Source organism: Lepeophtheirus salmonis, chromosome 12 (genome assembly GCF_016086655.4).
Source record: "Lepeophtheirus salmonis chromosome 12, UVic_Lsal_1.4, whole genome shotgun sequence".
In the NCBI taxonomy this organism is placed as follows: domain Eukaryota; kingdom Metazoa; phylum Arthropoda; class Copepoda; order Siphonostomatoida; family Caligidae; genus Lepeophtheirus; species Lepeophtheirus salmonis.
The window spans coordinates 8,836,865-8,858,671 of NC_052142.2; the positions used below are offsets into that span (position 1 = coordinate 8,836,865).

Consider the following 21,807-nt stretch of genomic DNA (forward strand, 5'->3'; position numbering starts at 1 on the left):
TTTATTAAGTATTATTATACAAATTATAATTTCAGAAGATTTTAATAACTGTTCCCAATATGTTTTTTTGTGTTTGAAAAATAATAGTAATCCAATTAATTATGAACAAACTGATGGGGATATCTTTTAAAAAAACATTTTGTAAAATTTAATGATTTATTAAAACATTTCAATGATTATTGCATTAAAAAATTAGAAGTATATTAAGAAGAATAGCAAAAATAAAAATAGAATAACTAAACTACTGGAGGTGTCACATTCATTTCGGTCAGCAAGATGAGGGAATGTGAAACCTGTATACTAGCTACATCTTAGTGTATTGGAAAAAAATACAATCTGTCTGTGTGGAATAATATTAATATTGATGAATCAATTAATCATCATTCATTTCTTCGATCATATATCTCTCTTTCTTAATTCTATTTTAGAGACATACGTTGTATATATTATACATCCTTTGCCAAAAAGATTGTTACTAACTTATTGGATAACATGTTCGATCTAAACTTCATTTTTAGCAAAAAAAAATAAAAATAATAATTGACTTTTAGGACTCCCCGGTTAAAACACTTTCTCTAAGTAATTTTTTTTTAAAATAAAAACTTAAAAATTTAAGTTTAAAATGTTGTATTTGTGCAAGATATATTAATTGTAAAATGTGACTTCACATATCTCTAATTTTTATGAAAAGCTTAAAATTGCGGCATTTCTTTCCTCAAACGCATTTATACGTCCCCAAAGTGCTATATTTAATGATTAAAAAACGAATTACCAATTAAATACACGAAATTTTTATTTTATGACGAAAAATATTGTCATTTTAAGCCCTTTTTGACTCTATAATGTTGATGAAATAATAAGGAAGCAATATTTTATAAACTCAATTAGATGTTGCCATTTGATTTTTAAGCACACACTTGATCTGACACGAGGTTGTGTGGCTTAGCCTTGTTCCACTCCAAATATTTGTAGAACTCATTATTGGATCAGCTATACGATATTTTTTTGAGCTAGCTATAGTAGTGTAAAATCAGCTAGGCTGGCAACATTGCATTGAAGTTATTTCCCTTTTGTTCTTTTTGTTTCTTTATTTTTCTTTTTCTTGGGTTTTCTTGCCTTTTGTTGCCTTTTCTTGCCTTTTGTTCCCTTTTCTTGGCTTTTCTTTCCCTTTTCCTCCTGGTGGAGTTGTAAGAAGGGGATTGATATTCTTGAGTCGTGGTGAAGTTGGTGTGCTCCAGGAGTTTGCGTGTGCAAGTGTCGGGGTAGGCGAAAGCGTTTGTGAGAGTATGGAGAGGGTATCGGAGGGAGTGGAGGACGTGAAGAGTGGTGTGGTTGCGCCTGTGGCGGGCGTGGTGTTGATGTCTCCGGCTGGGGAGATGGGGAGTGTTGGTGAGAAGAGGATGTCTGAGTTGAGTGGTTTGCCGAGTCCTCAGTGTGTGGGGCGTGAGTTCGTGCGGCAGTATTACACTCTGTTGAACCAGTCCCCGCTGCACCTGCACCGCTTCTACTCGCACAACTCCTCCTTCATCCACGGCGGCCTGAGTGACGGCGAGGAGGAGGGCCCCAGTCTTCCCGTTCGGGGACAACAAGAGATACACGAAAAAATCATGCAATTGAATTTCCGGGATTGCCACGCCAAGATTCGTCAAGTGGATGCTCATGCAACTCTGGACTGTGGAGTAGTGATCCAAGTGTCTGGAGAGCTCTCCAATGGGGGAAACCCAATGCGAAGGTTCATGCAAACGTTCGTCTTGGCTCCTCAGAGCCCCAAGAAGTATTACGTTCACAACGACATCTTCCGGTACCAGGTAGGAGAGGCCCAAGAATTGCGAATTGCGAATTGCGACTCCTCATTCTTGCCTAACGTACTCATTTCTTTACTTTTGCTGCTAGGATGAGGTTTTCTCTGATGAGGAGAATGAAACTTTAGACCCCTCAATTAACTTACCTGATGAGGAGAATTCCATATCTTCTTACGCTAAGATCAACACCAAAGTACGTGAGGAAAATAGGAAGGAGATTTCGGGGATACTTCCTTCCCCTGACTCTCTTGTCAATAGCGATATACAATTAAATGGCTCTGTTATTAAAGAGTTGAATTCCATTGCATTGCCCGATGTGACCACATCCTCCTCAATCAATCAAATTATTCCAAATAAAGATCAAGGAATTATGTCGCATAGCACTTCTGCTGAAAAAGAAAATTCCATTTCAACGGCTAACACTGGTACAGGTAGTGGAGATGAAGACGAAATATGCGAAGAATCTCAATCTTCCGATAACTCTGGTAAAACTTATTTATATATTAGTCAATTGTATCGAATTCACATGCATTTTTATAGTTTCAAATGGCCCTTTAACTTATGCAAAGTTGGTTAAAAGTGGCCCACCTGTTCCACCATCAATTCATGGTTATAGTTCATCTAGTGGACTTCCTGCCGGTACGTTTGTCAAGTTCAAAGCCTCTTCATCTCCAGCTGTAGCAACTTCCATGACATCATCTAATGAATCTAAAGAAGTTAGTAGTATCAAAGTTGGTGCAAGTGGCTCGTTTCGTGGAGGAGGTGGACGAGGTGGTGGGATGGTTGGGCGCAATAGTGTGACTCGTGAGCGTTATTCATCATCGACTAGAGATGTTGAAGATGAAAGACCGAGAGGAAGTCCTCGTTTGTCTACTGGGCAGGACCGCGGTCCTCCTAGTTTACCTGTATGTGTAGGGCCATTTTCGGATTCTCAACAACTTTTTGTTGGAAATCTTCCACACAATTGCTCTGAAGCAGATCTTCAAGGACTCTTCGGAAAATTTGGAAAGGTCAATTTTATTCGGAGTTTCTTAGAAGTTAGGTGTATAACATGAAATTTAATTGATTTTTAAGGTTCTTGAAATTCGCATTAATAATAAGGGAGCGAGTCTTACAAAAACACTTCCATCGGGTGTGAGAGTACCCAATTACGGTTTTGTCGTCTTTGAAGATGAAAATGCTGTCATCGAATGTTTAAAAAAGAAGCCAATTTTTTTACCTGAAGGCAACCACCGCCTTAATATTGAAGAAAAGAAGGTCAATAAAGTAAGTCAATCTAAAATTTCACTAGAACTTATTTTTACAGTTTGTTAGTCTCTTTTTGTGTTTTAAACTCAGGGTTTAGAATGAACTTCTCTAGATATCGTGTTATACACATATTTTGGTATAGTTTTGAGCCCAATATTTGTAATTTTTTATGTGTATTTAATTCCAATTGTTACTATTTTTATATAAAAACGTTAGCTGTAGTTCGGAAAATGTAAAATTTTGGGAACGTGTTTGGTAGTATTAATTGCTCTGAAAGTTTAATATCTACATTTAATATATTTTTACGATTATTTTGTTTTCTGAAGAACTTTTTATTTTAGTAGTTGCATTCAAATTCTACAAAGTTTAATGTATATCCTTAAAAGTTTTTGAGGTATTATTTGAAATATTTATTCAATGAAAGCAGCACGATATTTACAGTGTCCTTTTCTCTATAAAGATGTTATCTTATGTTATGTTTTTCCTGTTTTAACAGAAAGGAGGAGTACATATTAATGGAATGAATTATTGCATGATTGTCCTAATTATTTATTCCACTGTAGAATTTGTAGTTTGGTTTCCTAGCAAATTCAAATGAGCTGTGTTAGGATATATTATTTCAACCATTTTTTTTTTTTTTATTTTTTTTTATGAAATATTTCTAACTGTTCAATAATTTTCATTTTGCATTATGTAACATTTATGAAAATGTTATAGGAGAATTTTGTGTCAAGTACAGTGTCGGTAACCAAAAAAGCATCATTACGGACATTAACTTAATCATCAAGAGCTCTAACGTGATAAAGGTCAGCACTTTGAAATTTATTAACTTGTAAAAAACACATTTTTATTCGTTAAAATTAAAAATGTCCATCTTTAGCCTCAATTGTAGCGTCCACAAGAGGTGGAAAGGCCTTACACACACTGATGATATACTCATCAGACATAGCCATCTTCGCCCGCTCAATTGAGGCCTTCAGCTTAACCATATTTCTGTTAGGGACAGCACAAGCTTTTGCCTCAATGGTACCCCCAATCCAAGTTGGTCAAAGTCAAGTGGGCTCAGATCTGGTGAGGAAGGAGGCCACAAGGTTTGAGGCCAGAAATTGGCTAAATTTCCCCTGTAACATGCTTTTTTTTCACTTGTGGCTCGGGCTGAGTCCTGTTGCCACACATAATTGCCCTACAGATAGTTGGTTTCAAGCCAGGGCTTTACGGTGTCCTTTATTACTTCCAAGTACACATTGGAACCGATGCATATTGATTTCAATTTCCTAGGTCAGATAGATCAATTGGTGTGATAAATGTATATTTATACCTAATTGGTACAGCTCCATCTGACCATTGGGGGGGGGAGGGGAAGAAGCAATAGTTTTTATTATTAACACAAGAATTAATATATTTGTCACAAATTTTAAAACATTCTTCAACATATGAAACTCAATGAACGAATAATAATTTTCTTCAGCGAACTGGATCGTGAAAATGTATTAGTTATGATCGTATGATGAGTGTTGAGGAATTTGAAGGTGATGACTCTCACACGGTGAAAATAAAGTTTTCAGCCTTCATCATGATCCTGGGTGTCATTGGGAGCAGTAGGGCTCGCATATTTCCCCTAATGTATAATTATACTACCATATTTATTGTTGATTATAATTTTTTTAAACTTTTTTGTTTTCATGATGTTTTAATTACTTATCAAAAATAGTCTGGATGTATCTAATCGACTCTGTATAAAATTTTAAGTGTTAATCCCAAAGGATAAACGTTAAGTAGGGTAAAACGAAGGTGACTAAATAGACAATCTATATAAAGTGTACTAGGAATTTTTCACTTGGATTTTACAATTTCTAGCGTGTATCTTAGGTTTACTTTGATATTAAGAATAGTAAAGTTTCAGGTCACTGGAATGACTAGGACACATAGTTTTGTGATTAGAATTTGTCAAAAAGTTCAAAACTGATATGCTATTTATCCTCTCCCTCTCGTTCAATTTTCAAAATTTTGGTATCTATTTGGTCATTCAAATTGTATACTAATTTTATGTTTTTAAACCATTTCTGTTGGTTTTTTTCGTTATCAAATGTTCAAATTAAGGATGGGAAAACATGTATTTGATGTATTAGTAGTATATGTGCTATTAAATCAACTTGAGCAAATATGAAATCTTCCTCCACCATTAGTTAATGTTTGATATCAGTAAGAATACTCTGCATGTCCTGTAAGTATTGAATTGCTTAGAAATTTGTAAAGTTACAAGATAAGGATAATAGTAATAATAAAAAAGAAAAGGATATGAGTTTCTAAATTGTGTATAATTTGAAAGCTAAACTCTAGCATATTGGATTTTTCAAGATAATATAAATATAGGTAGTTCATTCATAAATTACTCTACGCATAGTAACGGATGGTTAACATAAGGAGAGTATGAATAGATGGATTCCTCTTGGCAAACGAACGTTTATCATCAATACATGATATAGATTCCCAAGTATGAAGTTGTTTGGTGGAATAATCAATTAAATCATAGCACAAGGCCACAATTTGATGAAATCAAAGTGTTTTTTAGCTACTTAGAAATACTAAAGAGGATTGTTAATTTCAACCTACGTGTTTCCAGAAAATGCGTAAACTCTCCATGTATGTAATTACTTTCCCAAATTTATCCCATAACTTTGTAATTGAGTTTTGTACTTGTACTTCCTGTTACTAATTCCAATAAATTGATTGAATAGGTGTCCTAATATGATTTTGACTTCATACATACATCTTCCACCGTATTTTTAATATCGTTCATGGGTTTCTTCATTGCTCTTTTATGTGTAGGGACCTTTCATCGAAGAATTTGAGCGTAAATAATTTGATAAGGTAAATATCCACACTCAAGCGGTATATTTCTGTATTCTTATAATCCATTTCTGAATTTATGATTCTTGTCCTACATTTATCTCGAAGATTCTTCATGTTTTTCATACTTCGTACAGTTACTAAAGATTGATAGATCAATTTCTTTTAATGGACGACGGAAATCAGACTGTATAGTTCCCAATTTGATGCAAGCGTTTGTGAGATGAATAATTTGTTTTTAGGGATATTCCTTACTACGTAAACTATCTCTTTGTGAATACGGGCTTCTTGTCTCAATTTCAAAGCAATAACATCTTATATATCTAATTTAGATCCATTAACCCTGATAATTCAAGTTTCAAGTGTTGATCTTGGTCTAATATTTATATTTTTAATACTTTTGATCCAGCGACGTATACCATTGCACCACTGTTGTTGCAGGTTCCTATTATAATTATGACATAATTTCTATGGCCTTTTAATGAATCGATTCAAATTTTTGAATAGAATAGTTCGAAATAGTTATCTTTTAGACACCTGCACACTCTTGCATAATGGCCTCTCTAATCACATATTGTGTATTAGACCCTTTTGCAGGGGAATTGTTTCCATCCTTATGATCAATTTGAAGACCACACCGTCTACACAATCTTCCTTGGGTCATGTTCCACAATTTCCCACGGCTTTGACGTCTTCGATATATATTTATTTCACTTGACTTAGTATTTAAGTTCTTAATTGGTCAGATGGATTTGCACTAATTAAGTATAAGTAATCATTATAGTATTACATTCACTCCTTTGACCAAGGAATTTTCTTTGCAGTACATATAAATAAAGTATGTTTCCTTCATTAGAAATGACCGAGACGCGAACCTACGCACATTGAGTTCAAGTGAATAATTTATCCCGACTGGGTTGTCCATTGAGCTACGCCGTTTAATTATTTATTATGAAATTATAATTTTAAGGAATAGTAAATCTAAAAATACACCATTGATTATATTTATAATTTATTAACAATGAATGTACAAAGCCTATTATACTCTTGGCTTATGGTATGTATTTCATAATTCTTGTCAGTCTCTAAAGTCTATAGGTTTTCCGTTTTAGCCAAAGTTAGTGGAAAGTAAAAATGAAACTATTATTATAATTTAGCGAAGAAGATAATATAATTATGCGTATGAAGTCGAAATAGTATTGTAGTGAGCTTTAGAATACTGTTGGGAATTTTATTTTGGGGTCTTGAAAATTACATCATACTGTAAAACCTAATTCTAATGATTTTTGTTGCTCATATCCAACATACTAAAAAAACACCCTTTTATGAAATATTTCACTGAAATGTGTCAAATTGCAACTTCTTTTTTTTAATATCTGAAACAATCTTATTGGTTTAGATTAGTTAGATTTTTGTGTAATTTTGGATCATAAACACCGCTAAGTTGGTAATTAGAAAAGAAAAAAAATTAAGTGTACACGTAAAGAACCCTATTTATTGACATGGTGAAGTCAAGCTTAGACTAAATGTCCTATACATGTGCACAGATGGAATGATATGAGAAAATTCTTCAGAATTGGAAGATCAGACGCATTTCTTAGATTATACATTTAATTTGACTTGGATGGGAGAATTTAATTATTGTTATCCTTTTTTAATAGTTTCATTTTTCTAACAACATTCGTCATTGAAGGAAGGAATTCCCTTATACTCCTCCTAATTAACTCCATAACTGTGTCCAAAGGGTTTATTTAGTATACGTTACGTCAAACCATTGATCTACGAGTACGATTAATTCAGTTACTTTTTGTGTAGATTGATCCTCCTCAATTAAAAGTTGAAGGGTACAAGCTGTTGTGTGACTAAATTATGAGGCTGCTATCCGTATCCGTTGTCTGCCATTTCTAACTACATATAAATAATTCAAACTTAATTTATGAGATATTCGAATCTCTTCATTATCCTTATCTAGTAATTTTTTTATCGTCTCTCTTAATGAGAGTTTCATCCTGAAAGCCCTGATAAATAAAATGATTTCTCAGTAGCTTCAGTAAGTGACGGATATATACAAACGCATGTATTAGCCAGTAGATAATCTTAATTCCGTCCAAAGACTGATATTTTTTGGCACCATATCAGAAACCATTCAAACAATACGAATCCCATTACTTTTCAATTCTAAAATAATATTCAAAAGTAGCTCTTTTGTTATCAGACAATCATAATCAAAGAAAATTGGTTGCTTCTTAGGACTTTTCAAACCACGAATTAATAAAACATGAATTCGAGATATAAAATAAGATTCAATAGTTTTTATCTATGAAAAATTTATAATATGCTGATTTTTGCATTATACCTGCATATTTTTCTTTGGACTTTAAATCCTTTGATTGCTAATAATATATGAAGCTTCCTCCTACATCTTTTTATCAAAATTTCCATTTGGGGCTTCAGTTGGTTTTAATTTTTGAGACAGAATTTCAATGATGCTAGATCGAATAGCAGACATTATTTTAAAATTTCGAATGCACCTGTTTAACAAGTAACCGGAAAAAGGCCTCTGGATCAATGTATGTGTAACCTTTTGAAGAAAGAGACTTGTGTACCAGTCCCTGAATAATATTCTCTTTATTCCATCTACCAGACCTGACAATGAGTTTACTTTGAACCTTACTAAAAAAAGTTTTCCTTTCATTGTCTCTTCAAAATATGATTCAGATTTTAGCTTTTTATTCTCAGTTTGGAGAAAATTAACGTTTTTTTGAAGTTGTTCTTTTCCCCCCCTATGATACTTAAATGCTTGAATCAGGAGATCTGTGTAATCTGCCGTCCATTGAATAAGAGAGAGATGCAATCGAGAGTATTTTTTTGGTTTAATATTTATGAACAAGAGATCTTACATTTTACACAACAAATACACATATACATAATACAATACGAATATACAAAATACATTCAATCCCTGTTCTTTGAAATTATTTCATTGCTTTAATGATATTAATTTATCTTATCAAAATTTAACAGTGTTTTTTTTTTTTTTTTTTTTAATGTTTATTCGGAGTTAAGATTTAATATCCAAAGTAGTTGGATTTTGTGTGACTAAAGTTTTCTTTTCGTAGGTTATCTCATGCAATAATTTGAGGAATATTTTTTTTCTCCAGTAGAATCTATTGGTTGACTTTTTTACTCGATAACTGCGATTCTTTCTATGTTTAACCACTTTTTCAGTCAATTCTCAAAGCTTTAAATGGGGATTTTGAACTTATATCCATAAATTTTCCGGGATTTTGTGCAAATCTTTTTCGTCGTTAGTATAGATTACTTTTTTCTTCTCCCGAACGTTCTTGATTATATTATATGTCTTGTCATGAATGTTACGCTTCATTGCAGAACCATCAGTGGATAACTCCGATCTTAAGTTCTGGTCAAATAATATTTGGTAAGGGGAAGATCCATTTTTTTAAAGGTATGCTCTGATATTCAAGGATACCTTCGAAAACTCAATTGAGTATATGTCGTATCCAATTTAGACCACCAAACTATTGTCTATTCTTTTAAAAATATTGAAAAAAATTTAAGCATATTACAGTTCTATTATACGAAGATGTCTTGTTTTCCTTTTTCTGAGAACAATTTCTTAAACGTTGACAGGAACTAATTTGTGTCAGGTTCTTCAGAATATCACTTAATCAACGTGAATCCATAAATTGCATCTACACAAACGAAGAAATATTTTTCAGTGATGGAAAATAAGTCTGACACTAATGACTCGAAGATGGAGGTAGGAACACAATAATAATTCATAGTTTATTTCTGTAGTGAAGGTTTTTTTGTTTTGTTTTTACATTTGCCACATTTCTGAATAATTTGTTCTATCTCATTGATAAGATCAAGAAGATATTCTGCTAAATGTGCACAAGCGTTGATTTTTACCATGCTTTGATGAGAAGAGTGAAGTTTGCTAAGGATGTTTCTTCTACATGATACAGGAATTATAAGTCTAGGAACACTGTAAGACTAAACCATTATCCATTGTCAAAAAGTTAAAAAGAAATTTTACCTGTTAAACAAAGGGTATAGCGGATTTGATGTTTAAGTAACCCGCTTCAATCTCCTTCGCTGATTTCTAGAGCCTCTAACTCCACCATTGCATATCTCCATTCAAATTAAATAACGAATTTGGATCCCTATAATAAGTTTCCATGCATTTCTATGCTTCTGTATGAGATTGAATCCTAAGCCTTTGGTTCTTGAAGCATCCGTTACGAGTTTCGTAGCTTGCATCGGGTCGAACAAGGAGAAAAATAGAGGACTTATGAACAGTTCTTTAACGCTTTAAAGTTTAGCAAATCCTGTAGTTCCTCTTTCTTCTCTTTGATAGTACCCACAGTTTCAAAAACTTGAATAACTGTTTCCAAACGGGGAAAAAATTAAATTGTCCTAATTTTGGTGATCTTGACCTCTCATCTCCTAATTTTCGACACGTCATTGACTTGTATGAGATGGAAAAACATGAGACCGTTAAAATTGCTCACATATTAACCTCAAAATTGTTATATCCAACGCCTATTGAAAAAACCAACGTTTTACTAGCTCACAGTATTTTCTATGAGAGTACCATTGCTGCTCTTCTATATTACTTTTCGTCACAACCTACATGGAAATTAACTGGAACCATTCTCTCTGTTATTGTAAAATTGCCAAGTGCAGGACGCCTTCAGCGGGAATTAGAAAAAGAGATACTCCTAAAGAACCCCTTAGTTTAGGGCATGGAAATTTGGAGTATCTTGCGAGGTTAAATTCCTGGTTGAAGTTTTGGCAGGAAGAAGCAGAAAATCACAAAATGAGTCTTAACAATAGGAACGTTCACTGCAGTGAAAGTCTTCTAGTACAGCATTAAGTCTTGCAGAATACCTCTTAATAAAGTGTGACTTTATGTAAGTTCTTCTTGGACAAGTACAGAAGGATGTTATTAAATCAAAGTTTAGCTGGTACCGTCAGCTCTCTGGAGCCAACTATTATGTTTCTATAAGACAAGTACTTGATGCTGAGAAGAGAATAAGAATACTTTCACTTGCAAAATTAGTTGATCTTAATATGTGAGAAAATACAGTGCATTCATTCAACTAGTATTGAAGTTCAACATTCCCAAGATATTGACCTGATCGAATCTAAAATTTCAGCATTCATGGATGAATTTGAAATGGTTTGAGCTTAAAAAAAGTGATGGAGTCCTTCATTTTGTGATTTCGAGGTATATTGTCAGGTCTCGAGCATCAAGGCTCAAATGCAATGATTGTTTTGGCCTCCTTGTATCTTTTAAAGATTTTCCTTCAGTTACTTTCACTGAATCTTGTAACAACAATTCCTAAGTCGAACTTCTTCAGCAAATAAATAGAAGAGGTTTCTACTCTCCTACTGAGTCCTGTTTTTCTATGCTTATAAAATTGTACATTTTTCCCCAACTTATTATGAAAAATCAAAATTGTTGTTTTTTAGTGCTAAAATTTAGGAAGACTATTCTCTGTTATTTGTTGGGGAAAAAATTACGAATTCTATTAGTACTTAGGTCATTATTGTGCATCTATTCATTATTTTAAAGCTAATTTAATCTTTGTTTCATTCAATGACTTAATGATAATATCAATATGAAAAGGTCTACTGTAAACTAAAAAAGATTGTTAAAAAAATGGAGAAAAATATTATACCACCTTCTAATTTATGAAATTTTGACTAAAATAAAACATTTTTATTGCTTTATTCTACAGAGGCAACGAAACAAATATTATTTATGTTAAATGACAAAGAAGGTCGATTGTTCTCATTAATCAATTATTCTTAACTTCTGAAAAAAATAAAAGAATATAGTCCACCCATACTGCAAAGTGAAAAAAAAAGCGTGCGTCTTCCATGAGGCTGGAATTCTGTACTTGTATGTTGTAGGAATTATATAATAATGAAAGCAACTTCAGAAAATAAAATTAACTCTTCAATTTGCCAATTCAAAAAAAATAAAAATCCCCTGATTATCATTAATAATTATAATTTATCTGCATTACTCTGTTATTTATGAGCATACACAATCGAGGTTACAATGTATATATTAAGTTAATATGTTTTCTCTCCTCAAGAATATTTAAAATAATAGTAACGGCTTAAGAAGATAAAAAAAAGGACCAATACAAGTAAATAATATTTATTTATAAGAAAAGAACACCTCAATGACGTCCCAAGGTATCAAGTTTTCCTTTTTTAAGGGTCAAAAAGTGGACTAATTCTGTGTCGGACTGCAGTCTCACCCATTCCAGTCTAGTCCTGCTTATCAGTCCTAAAAACATATAAATTTTTATCCTTGCGAACACCAATCAACTATTAGTAGGGATGTAAAAATTGCCTTCATAATCGTGAGAATTTATCCTAAAGAAAAGTAAATGTTAGCTACTTTGATAAACAATATAACTGATAGTTATAAAGAATACATAGACATGATAGAAAAATTAGAGTGCGTGTATTTATTTAGTTCTGAATAAAATTTCATTCTTCTTTGGAATCTTCTTTCTATGATTTGCTTAAAAGTGTTTATTTATCTTGATGCATCACCTGAGTCTCAGATATTGATGTATCAATTAATATATTTTTAACCAAAGACATAAGTGCTAAAAGTGTAATGCGATTGAGTTAGAAATGTGTTAAGCCTATGTTTTATATTTCTATAAATTGTAATGTTTATGTAATAGTTCCATTGAAAATAAAGATATATTATTTCATAAAGCTCAATGTCTCAACCTGTAAAAATAAATCCAGATTAAAGCAAGTCTTTGGTTCCAACGAAATTCTTGCTCTGATCCAGAAATTGCTCTTTTCCAAAGTCTACATTAAACAGGTAGTTGGGATATTCACAGCCATTAACAGTTAAAGAGTTCACTTCATATATTGAGTAGAGACTGGTGGAAGGAAGTTGTAGAAAGGAGTTCATGTAACATCTCCAATTGAGTTATGAAATGTTTGCTCTATGACTTATGGGTGTATGTGAGAACCTAAGAATAAACATTATTTTGTTTGTGATATTAGCAAGATAGTATTGGAAACTCATGTTATAAATCGATCTTGTATAAACAAATGTGAGTTTTATTAACATTAACTAGTAACACTTCACTAACTATAAGCGTCTTTCATCTGATCAAAGCATAAAGAACCTCATTCCAACTAATGTAATCAATTTTTATTAAAATTTGCAATGTTCTTATTTTTAAGAGGGAAAATACAATACCCTCCATCTCAAGAGAGGCCAGGAATGGTTGACATGGTTTAAACATAAACGTCGGTTTGGTCATCCTCCACATTTTGGGTGTCATAAAAAAGAGAGCCTCAAGGCCTTCGTCGAGCAGCAGTGGGTGGTCATGTCCGATTTCTTCATCAAAAAGTGCTGCGGTACCTTGATGAACAGATGGAAGTCGATGGTAGCAGTCAAAAGAAATCATTTTGAAAAATAATAAGATATATTAATGAAGAAGCCTGTGATAAAGTCTCAATGTTTAATACTCAAAAAAATCATTCAACAATTTAAAAAACATCAGTAAAGTGTGTTAAGAAAAAACTAAGTTTAGCAATTAGAAAAGGAAAAACGGTTGTTGAGTGTACTCATTCTTGTTTTTTGTGCATTATTTAATAGTTAGCATTGGTGTAAACTTTTCCCTCTGAAGTAAGCTTTCTCACCTATCTTTTGGTTTAAATTGTTTAAAACAGTATAAAATAATTACATGTTATCAACTTAAATATAATTATAATCTCCTCTTTATAGAAGCATGTCTTCTTCTCTCTCCTCCAAATCATATAAAAGGCAGGTGATATTAACAAAGGTTTTAACTCAGTAATACCGTATTGGGAGAAATCATTTAAAAAACTAAATCTCTGGATTTGCTTAAATAGAGTGATAAATTAATTAATTTAGACCAATCTATTTGTTGGAAAGATCAATTAATTTGTGTTTGAGGCCGTCTTCGAAATATGGATTTTTTTATGCAAGACATTAAGGCACCCAGTCCTCATCGTGGAGGAGTTGAAAATATCGAAATAATTATTGTAAATGAAAACGACAGTTAGCTTCATGCGGGTTCTAGTTTAGTAAATGCGTTGTTGCGTTAATATTATTTGATTATCAGATGTAATGGATTGGTTTTTTCGTGTTTTAGGAAGGGTCATGTGGAGTGAATACGGTGAGAATTTTATTGGTGCATCTACGGCTATATCCAAATTTATGAGTCAAAAATGGTGTTCAATAGCTAAACGTACATCTAAGTTTGGAATATACTGGAAATTCCTACCGCTAAGACCTTCTAACCAATAGAGAAGTTGGGTAAATTATCATCAAAATCACAAAACCATATATTAAGGTCGATAATTCTGTTTGTCTCCAGATCAGTTTTCGACAGCTTTAATATAGCAATTACATTTCCTTATAAAATTGTTATATATATAATATTGATTCCTTTTTCGACGATAATGAAACAAAAAAAGTCGAGGTTTATGGCAAAAACTTCCAGATTTTTGTCATGTGGCCTTAGTGGTTTTGAGATCCAAGCCTTTAAAAAATTCGAATTTCAATGGCATAAAAAAGTATTATTCATATTAATAATTTGAAGCTTTATTAAAAAACTATCGTTGAATCATGCTTCTAATTTGATGTCAAATGTAAACAAGATGCATGTCTCCTGCAATGTCCCACTCCATTTGATAGTCATCCAAATAATGTTAAATTTATGGAACTTTATTCTGGCAGTCATTACTTCTTGCTACGCCATCACAAAGTCAATGGAGTCCCAATGTAAAGTAGTACTGTCAAATGTTATGAAGTGATAATCTTCTTGTCTCAGACGAAACTACGACCAATAATGCAATGTTGATTGTTCTTCTGTATTGTCGTTGTTAGATTGCCCTTATTTAATAAATTTGGAAGATGTTGAGAATGCTGACAACTGAATAATTACAAGTATTGAAGCCGAAGTCTCAATAACGTGTTTGGCTGCTATTTTTGTGGCGAGATACTAAGTTTTTCATTATCTATGGTGCAGTTTATTGTATAATAGCAGTTAATCAATTTTCCCCAATGATGTTGCATATCAACCGAACAGAACAGCAACGTTTTGTCCTAATAAGATCGGAAATACAACACTCTTACCTTTGAAATAAAGAGGTTGTTTCTTAGTTCTGGTGATCGAAAACGATTGATTACTACACCGAGCACTCCAATTCAGTCTTAATGGTGTGGATGAAAAAAGTGATGCGATAAATAAATAATATATGAGCTTCATCATAAGGAAATTTGTGCACACAAGATATTTTTTTATACGATACTCGTATGTACCTATATTCTTAATTTTCATTAATTATTTTGCATTTGTATTATAGATACTCTTCATATTCTATTAATAATTACTCAATACAAATAGTTGATGCTAAATATAAATAAAGAAAAAAGTAAATATCCATAAGACCAAAAATTCAGAGTTTTTCAGTGTTCAGGTCAATACTTAGTCTTCATGCATCGTGTCCCTCTGGTTCTGTTTCGAAGTTAATATGCTCCGTATCCATGGGGAAATAAATTATGCCGGGGTTTAACTGTATTCTCTTGTAAGGTAAGAAAATTATCTTTTCCCACAAGTTCTTCATTAATCATACACAACACTACTTCACTTTTGGACTCAATTGACTTTGTGATGGCCAAGTGAAAATAAAAAAAATATCGCAGCTTTGATAAATAAAAAAATATATATTCATGTAAGGACTACTATTGATTACTCTAGTAGTGCTCAATTAAGATTACAACTGCAAAAAGACAGGCCCTCTTTCATAATACCTTTTTATATATCTCTAGGCATTATTATTACCTGCTGATCATAAGTAAGTTTGTGGTGTAGTATTTATGCCAAATGTGATATATTGTAGCACTAGGTTTTGATTAGAGGAACATGTAAAAGTATTGTCTGCTTGTGTATTAGTGTGCATATTTTTAATACTTTTTAATTTTCTTATATACTATTTTATAAATAAGCAATGTAAGGTAGTGTGAAAATGTTCAAAAATTAAATATAACTAAGTTGATTATTTGACTTAATTGTAATTCATAATTAATAGTTAAGAGCCATAAAGATTAAACGGTATTTAAATATGCTTCATAACCAATGTATTTTATTAGTATTTATGTATTAGATGTAAGTATTCTAATCTGCTTATTTATAATAAATTTTGGAACTCTTCACGCAACCTTCTCGTTGTTTATTTATTAAATATTCGATAAGAAAAATGAAAGTTTAGCAAAAAATCAATCAAATTAGAACTTTTTTTATGCTGAATCATTTCAAGTTGTAATAAAAGGTGTATACTTCAGTTTTAACTAAAATATAATGGAGCTCAAAAAAATGTGAATAAAATTTTAGCTTCCACAGATGATTTTACTAGATTTTGGGGGATGAAACACATTTAGTACTAACTATTCGATTATATCGAATTAATAATTATTTTATCTTTCTAATGGGTCATTCCACGTCTAGTGTAGACACCCTCACGGCATGACCATCACTGATTTTTGGTGAGGTGGCTTTTCTATATAAAAAAAGAGAGTGTGTGAAATATTAGAGTTCTGTGACTCATCTGGGTCGTTCTAGGCCCGCTCAAAGTTGGACCTATGTTGTTTAAAGGCCATAATTCTGCTCATAGTGGCTCGATTTTAACACAAATTACTTTATAAGATGCACAATAGCACGAACTTTAACTTAAATTCAATCATAATCTTATTTTAAGATTAAGCTCTGGTGAAGCCTTCAAAATGGCACCCCTGCCAAGCAGCAAACCCGATTTTGTTTTTATTTTCGTAGAACATTTATCAGCATATGTTTTCAAACATATCCAAAATTCAGAGTGGGATCTTAAATAGAGCCGCTGTTATAGCATATTGGCATAACTGTTCTACATTTAAACTCTTATTATTTAAAATATACATTTTTTCTGTTTATTAATAAAATAACAATAAAAAACTATGATATTGATAAAGTCAATAAGTTAGTATTCATTACAAAGAAATTATGCACTCAAAGTACTTTAAATCTCCACATAGTTTTATTGTACATTAATTGTGTGAATTTTGAAGAAAACTAATAAGTCCAGACACATTCTAAAATTGATATCACCAGCTGATAAAATAGCATCTGCAAATAAAAAGGATTTTCGTAAGTATTGTGTGGATCCTTTAAAAGCGCACGAAAGAAGATCTTCGGGATGTTTCAAATACCTTTTAGTGCAGTTTTCTTCGTTATTAAAGGCAGGTGATAGACTTTGCACTGGATGCAGGAAAACACTATAAAACAGATTATCCAATATCACCAACAGAAACAGAAATTAATATTTCTCCAATAGCATCAGAAATTGATAGCATATTTACTGAGGATGAAATTTTGGAGAAAAATATTGAAATGGATACTTTAAATCAGTCACTGACTCTTTTAGGGGAAAGTTCATTTGACCAACGAAAAGCTGATAAATCAAAAACCTATGCATTATCAAAGCGAAAAAAATTACAGGAATCCGTAAAAAGAAAACTGGACTTAGTGATTGGTTCGCTTGAAGAAAATAGGTCGAATGTTCCTTTAAGTGAGTAATACTGCATGCCTGAAGTGATTAAAGGCCTAAAAGAAAACTATTAAGTTTCAAATAATAAACAGAAAATTTAGATTTTAACAATTTTTGCCAAGACTATGAGCATCAGATTAATGATGCAGAATTTCAATTGCTCACAACGAATGGCAGTTCAAGCAAAAAATAACTCGATTAAAGAGGCTTGTTGTCATTTCATAATCCAAAGGAGAGCAAGCCACTAGCACCTGATTTAATAAACAAAGTGGTCGAATTTTATCGTTTTAATGATCCTGGTAAAAAAGATAATGTTGTAATACGAGAGCCTACTTGCAAGAAATACCTACAAAAGCGATTAATTCTGAAAAATTTAAGAGAATTTTATCATAGATTTAAAGACACAGGCCCAAATTTGAGCATTGGATTTTCAAAATTTGCTTCCCTTCGATCAGAAGAATGTGTTTGCACTTTCATCAGAACATTAAAATTATGATCATAGGATCGAGAATGGCCGAAATAACAACTTACCAAACGTACCGTCATGTTATTGCATCTATTGTATGCAACCCTGTACTTTCGTAATTGTGATTCCAGCAAAAGTACAGAGGATCATGAAAATATACTTCTCAACAAATTTGAAAGCAACAACATTGACGAGGTACATTTTCAACAGTGGGAATCCACTGATAAATGTTAATTAACTTCTACATTACTTCCAATACAAGATTTTGTTGAGCGTTTCTTTGAAAAAGCCGTCAAGCTAGTAAAACACGACTTTATTTTCAAAGACCCAAAGCAATTTCTTAACAAAGAAAATAGGAGAAATTACGGAGGAAGAAGTTGTGGTTATTGGTTACTTTTCAGAAAATTACAGTTTTATTGTCCAGGATGCGCCTCAAGCATTTCATTGGAATAAAGCACGGGCAACAATAAACCCTTGGGTTTACTATTATAAGAATAATGGTAAGCTATGTCACCAATTTTGCACTATTATATCCGATAACAACCATCACGATGTTATAGCTGTACATTTATACTAGAAACGACTTGTAGATCATTTAAACGAAAAATTAAGTCATAATAAAAAAATATGTTACTTTCCGTCGGGTGTGCGGGTCCATATAAAAACTTTAAAGCCGTCTTGAACCTCACATTCCACTAAGAGGACATTCAATTGTCTGCTGAGTGGCATTTCTTTGCCACAAGTCACGGCAAGGGACCTTCAGATGGCGTAGGTGGCATTTTCAAAAGAGAATCTACGAAAGAGAGCCTCCAACGTCCTTATAAAAATCAAATAAACCCGAATGATGTATTCGAATATGCACGGGGCAATATGAAGATATATTTTTGTACATAAGAAGATTATGAAAAAGAAAAGACTATTTTAAAAGAAAAGTTTAGTTTTGCAAAATCCATTTATAGTACACAAAAACTTCATTCATTAATTCCCTAATTAGACCGATTCACTATGAGTTTGCTTGTATAGTGGATCAGAGGAGTCAAAAGTTGAATCTGTTATATAATTTAAGTTTAAAATGAAAATGATTCACTTAATCATATTGATATTTTATAAAATATATAAATTTTCAATTATGTTATACTTAAATAAGAATCATGCAGAAAATATGTATATATAATATAAGTTTAAATATAGAACAATCATACCAATATGCTATAATAGCGGCTCTATATAATGTTTGAAAACCTATACTGACACATGTTCTACGAAAATTAAAACAAAATCGGGGCTGCTTCTTGGCGGGGGCGCCATGTTGAAGGCTGCAACAGAGCCCCAAACTTGTATTTTTGATTAAAATAAGATTATGATTGAATATAAGTTAAAACTTGTGTTCTTGTGCATCTTTTGACGTATTTTTTTAAAATCGAACCACTGCAAGCGGAATTATGGTCTTCTAAACAACACTGGTCCAACGCGTTAGGCCCTACTTTGAGCGGCCATCGAACAACCCAAGTGAGTTACAGAACTAACTCTAACTTTACACACTCTTATTTTATAGAAAATTATCAAAATCGGAGATGATCATGTCGTAAATTGCAAAAATGTGTATACACTTGACGTGGAATCATCCTAATGCTGAAATATTTTTATCAATTATTATTACCTTTAATTTTTATTCTTATTATTTCGTTTCGAAATATGACTCTGAATCGTAACTACACGATAAAAATTGATTATAAACAAAAGGCTCTTAAGGGCAAACCTTTTACGGTTGAAGGTCTTAATAGGGATTTTCGTGTTTTACAGCTTTAATAACAATAATAATTTTAGGTTTTACTTTGTGGACTTTCCAAGACATGAACTTTGCTGCATAGTCTTATTAGATAATGAACTTTTGTGAAGAAATTTAAATATTAATGCTTCTTTCCAATATATGATGATTGGACTGCTTAATATTTAAATATCAGATATCAATTATTTGAATAAGTGTTGTGGTTCTAAAATAACTCGTATACGTAGTTGATCATTATACAAATTTGACGTTGTTTAACGGTTAAGAGTCAAACGTAATTAGTGGGCATACTGATTATGATCAATCTAGTCATGTAAACATGTCTTAAAGATATGTTCATTTGGACAAGTATATCGCTGATGATATGTAACTTTTAAAAATAGGAGACAATAATATGTAGTTCAAGATTTTGGATTGATCTACTCGCCGACATTTAACCAAACTATAATCATACTAAATTTTAGTATAATTAATATAAAATTAAAAATACCCGAGTTATAGACCTCTAAATATCATTTTTAATTATAATGTGTTATACTAACTCTAATTTTGGCGTGAATTTGTTGCAGGGAAGAGGGGAAGATATTAGAAACTTACAAATATCCAGTGGAAACCGGACTGCTGTTGGATCAAATTTTGAAAGAAGTAGTCAAGATCTAGTAAGTAACCGTGGTATTAACGTTTCTGATAGAACTGTTAGAGGTAGTACGCGCCCCGGTTCAAGAAATAGAGGCGGTATTTATTCAGGTCATCAAGGGCAGAATCGAGGAAGTGGGAGTACTGTTGGTCAATTGGGACAGAGAGGAGGATATGGAAGAAGAAGTTGATTCTGCAGGTCCTAATATTCTGTATTAAGTAGTGAGTAATATTTTTGATGGTCAACTCTTAATTTATTTTATGTATCTCTTTATTTCAGATTCGTCGTTAAAACCAATTATAATCGAGCAAATCGCATCTTGAAAATTTAGGATGCATGATTTAAACATAATACATATTGAAAATATTAATTAAAAAAATATGAATTCGCCAATTTCAGATGATAGTATTATTTTAATAAATTGAACGTAACCTTTGAGTTAACTGGTTGGCCCTTGTATTTTACTTCTTGACTGAAGGAGGGATTTCTATGATTGATTTATGATAAAGATCAAACAAACAGATATATTTAGTCCTAAGAAAAATGTCTTAACTTTGTTAAATTTCCCTCTCTCTCTTTCTTAAATTTTTGCTTGTATTATTATTAACATAGTAAGAACATCATCACATGAATAAAATGATAATTACACAAGTTAACAAATTTTACTGTTTCGAAAAGCTTTTAGTTTCGATATCTAAATAAAAGGTTAATTGACTTGTCAATCACGAATCTGCAATTATTTTTCTCAGATATTCATTTCAAGCGTTTATAACGGTTTTTTTCGTTTTCATTAAAATATGGGTCTACAGAGAAGTGCAATTGAATTTTTCTGCGGGCTTCGGTATGGAAGTGGAATAAAATAATATGTCGCCCCCTTTTTATACAATTCGATTAACTAAGTGGAATATATCATACTTGCAGGCTATTCATTCGACAGTTATGATCCATATCTGATTTATTCCATTGGCATTCCTACCCATATATTATATTATTATTACTAATAGTGCACTGGTTGTATTTTAGAGCCTAGCATGTCCAATGCATTTTTCATAGTTCCCATTCATGGGTTCTGCTTTTTGAGTTCTGTAATCTGACGCGCGCGCAAAAAAAAGTATTAGATAAAGAACTAACTAATTTGTGGTTTTGCTGAATGTAGTATAATTGTTAAATGAATAACTGCCCTTGTGGGTTTAATTCTCAACTCTCGTGTCATTAGAATCCATTCAACTCTTTTTAAAATAATATAAAATATCCGAAATTTCACATCTCGTAGTGCTTCAAAAACACATAATATTCAAATTAACTCTAAGAGGGCGTACGTATTCATATGGGAACATGAATGTTGCATGATATGTTAAGATATGTTTAACAGGTGCGATTTTTATTATTT

General features: G+C 32.1%; 1 protein-coding gene across 1 annotated transcript; it reads left to right on the plus strand.

Annotated features, from left to right (window-relative positions):
* Positions 1-991: 991 nt before the first annotated feature.
* On the plus strand, positions 992-21,139 carry rin (ras GTPase-activating protein-binding protein 2). Its single transcript, XM_040722416.2, has 6 exons — positions 992-1,808; positions 1,894-2,287; positions 2,343-2,812; positions 2,877-3,068; positions 20,350-20,638; positions 20,697-21,139. Exons 1-5 carry the CDS (start codon positions 1,287-1,289, stop codon positions 20,605-20,607), a joined length of 1,836 nt encoding a protein of 611 aa, XP_040578350.1. The 5' UTR covers positions 992-1,286; the 3' UTR covers positions 20,608-20,638; positions 20,697-21,139.
* Positions 21,140-21,807: the final 668 nt, after the last annotated feature.

Excerpts from the sequence above, each read along its gene's own strand:
- rin (XM_040722416.2), top strand. The coding sequence starts at position 1,287 with ATGGAGAGGGTATCGGAGGGAGTGGAGGACGTGAAGAGTGGTGTGGTT. Across the intron at positions 1,809-1,893 it reads ACGACATCTTCCGGTACCAG|GATGAGGTTTTCTCTGATGA; the intron begins GTAGGAGAGGCC and ends TTTTGCTGCTAG. Across the intron at positions 2,813-2,876 it reads TCTTCGGAAAATTTGGAAAG|GTTCTTGAAATTCGCATTAA; the intron begins GTCAATTTTATT and ends TTGATTTTTAAG.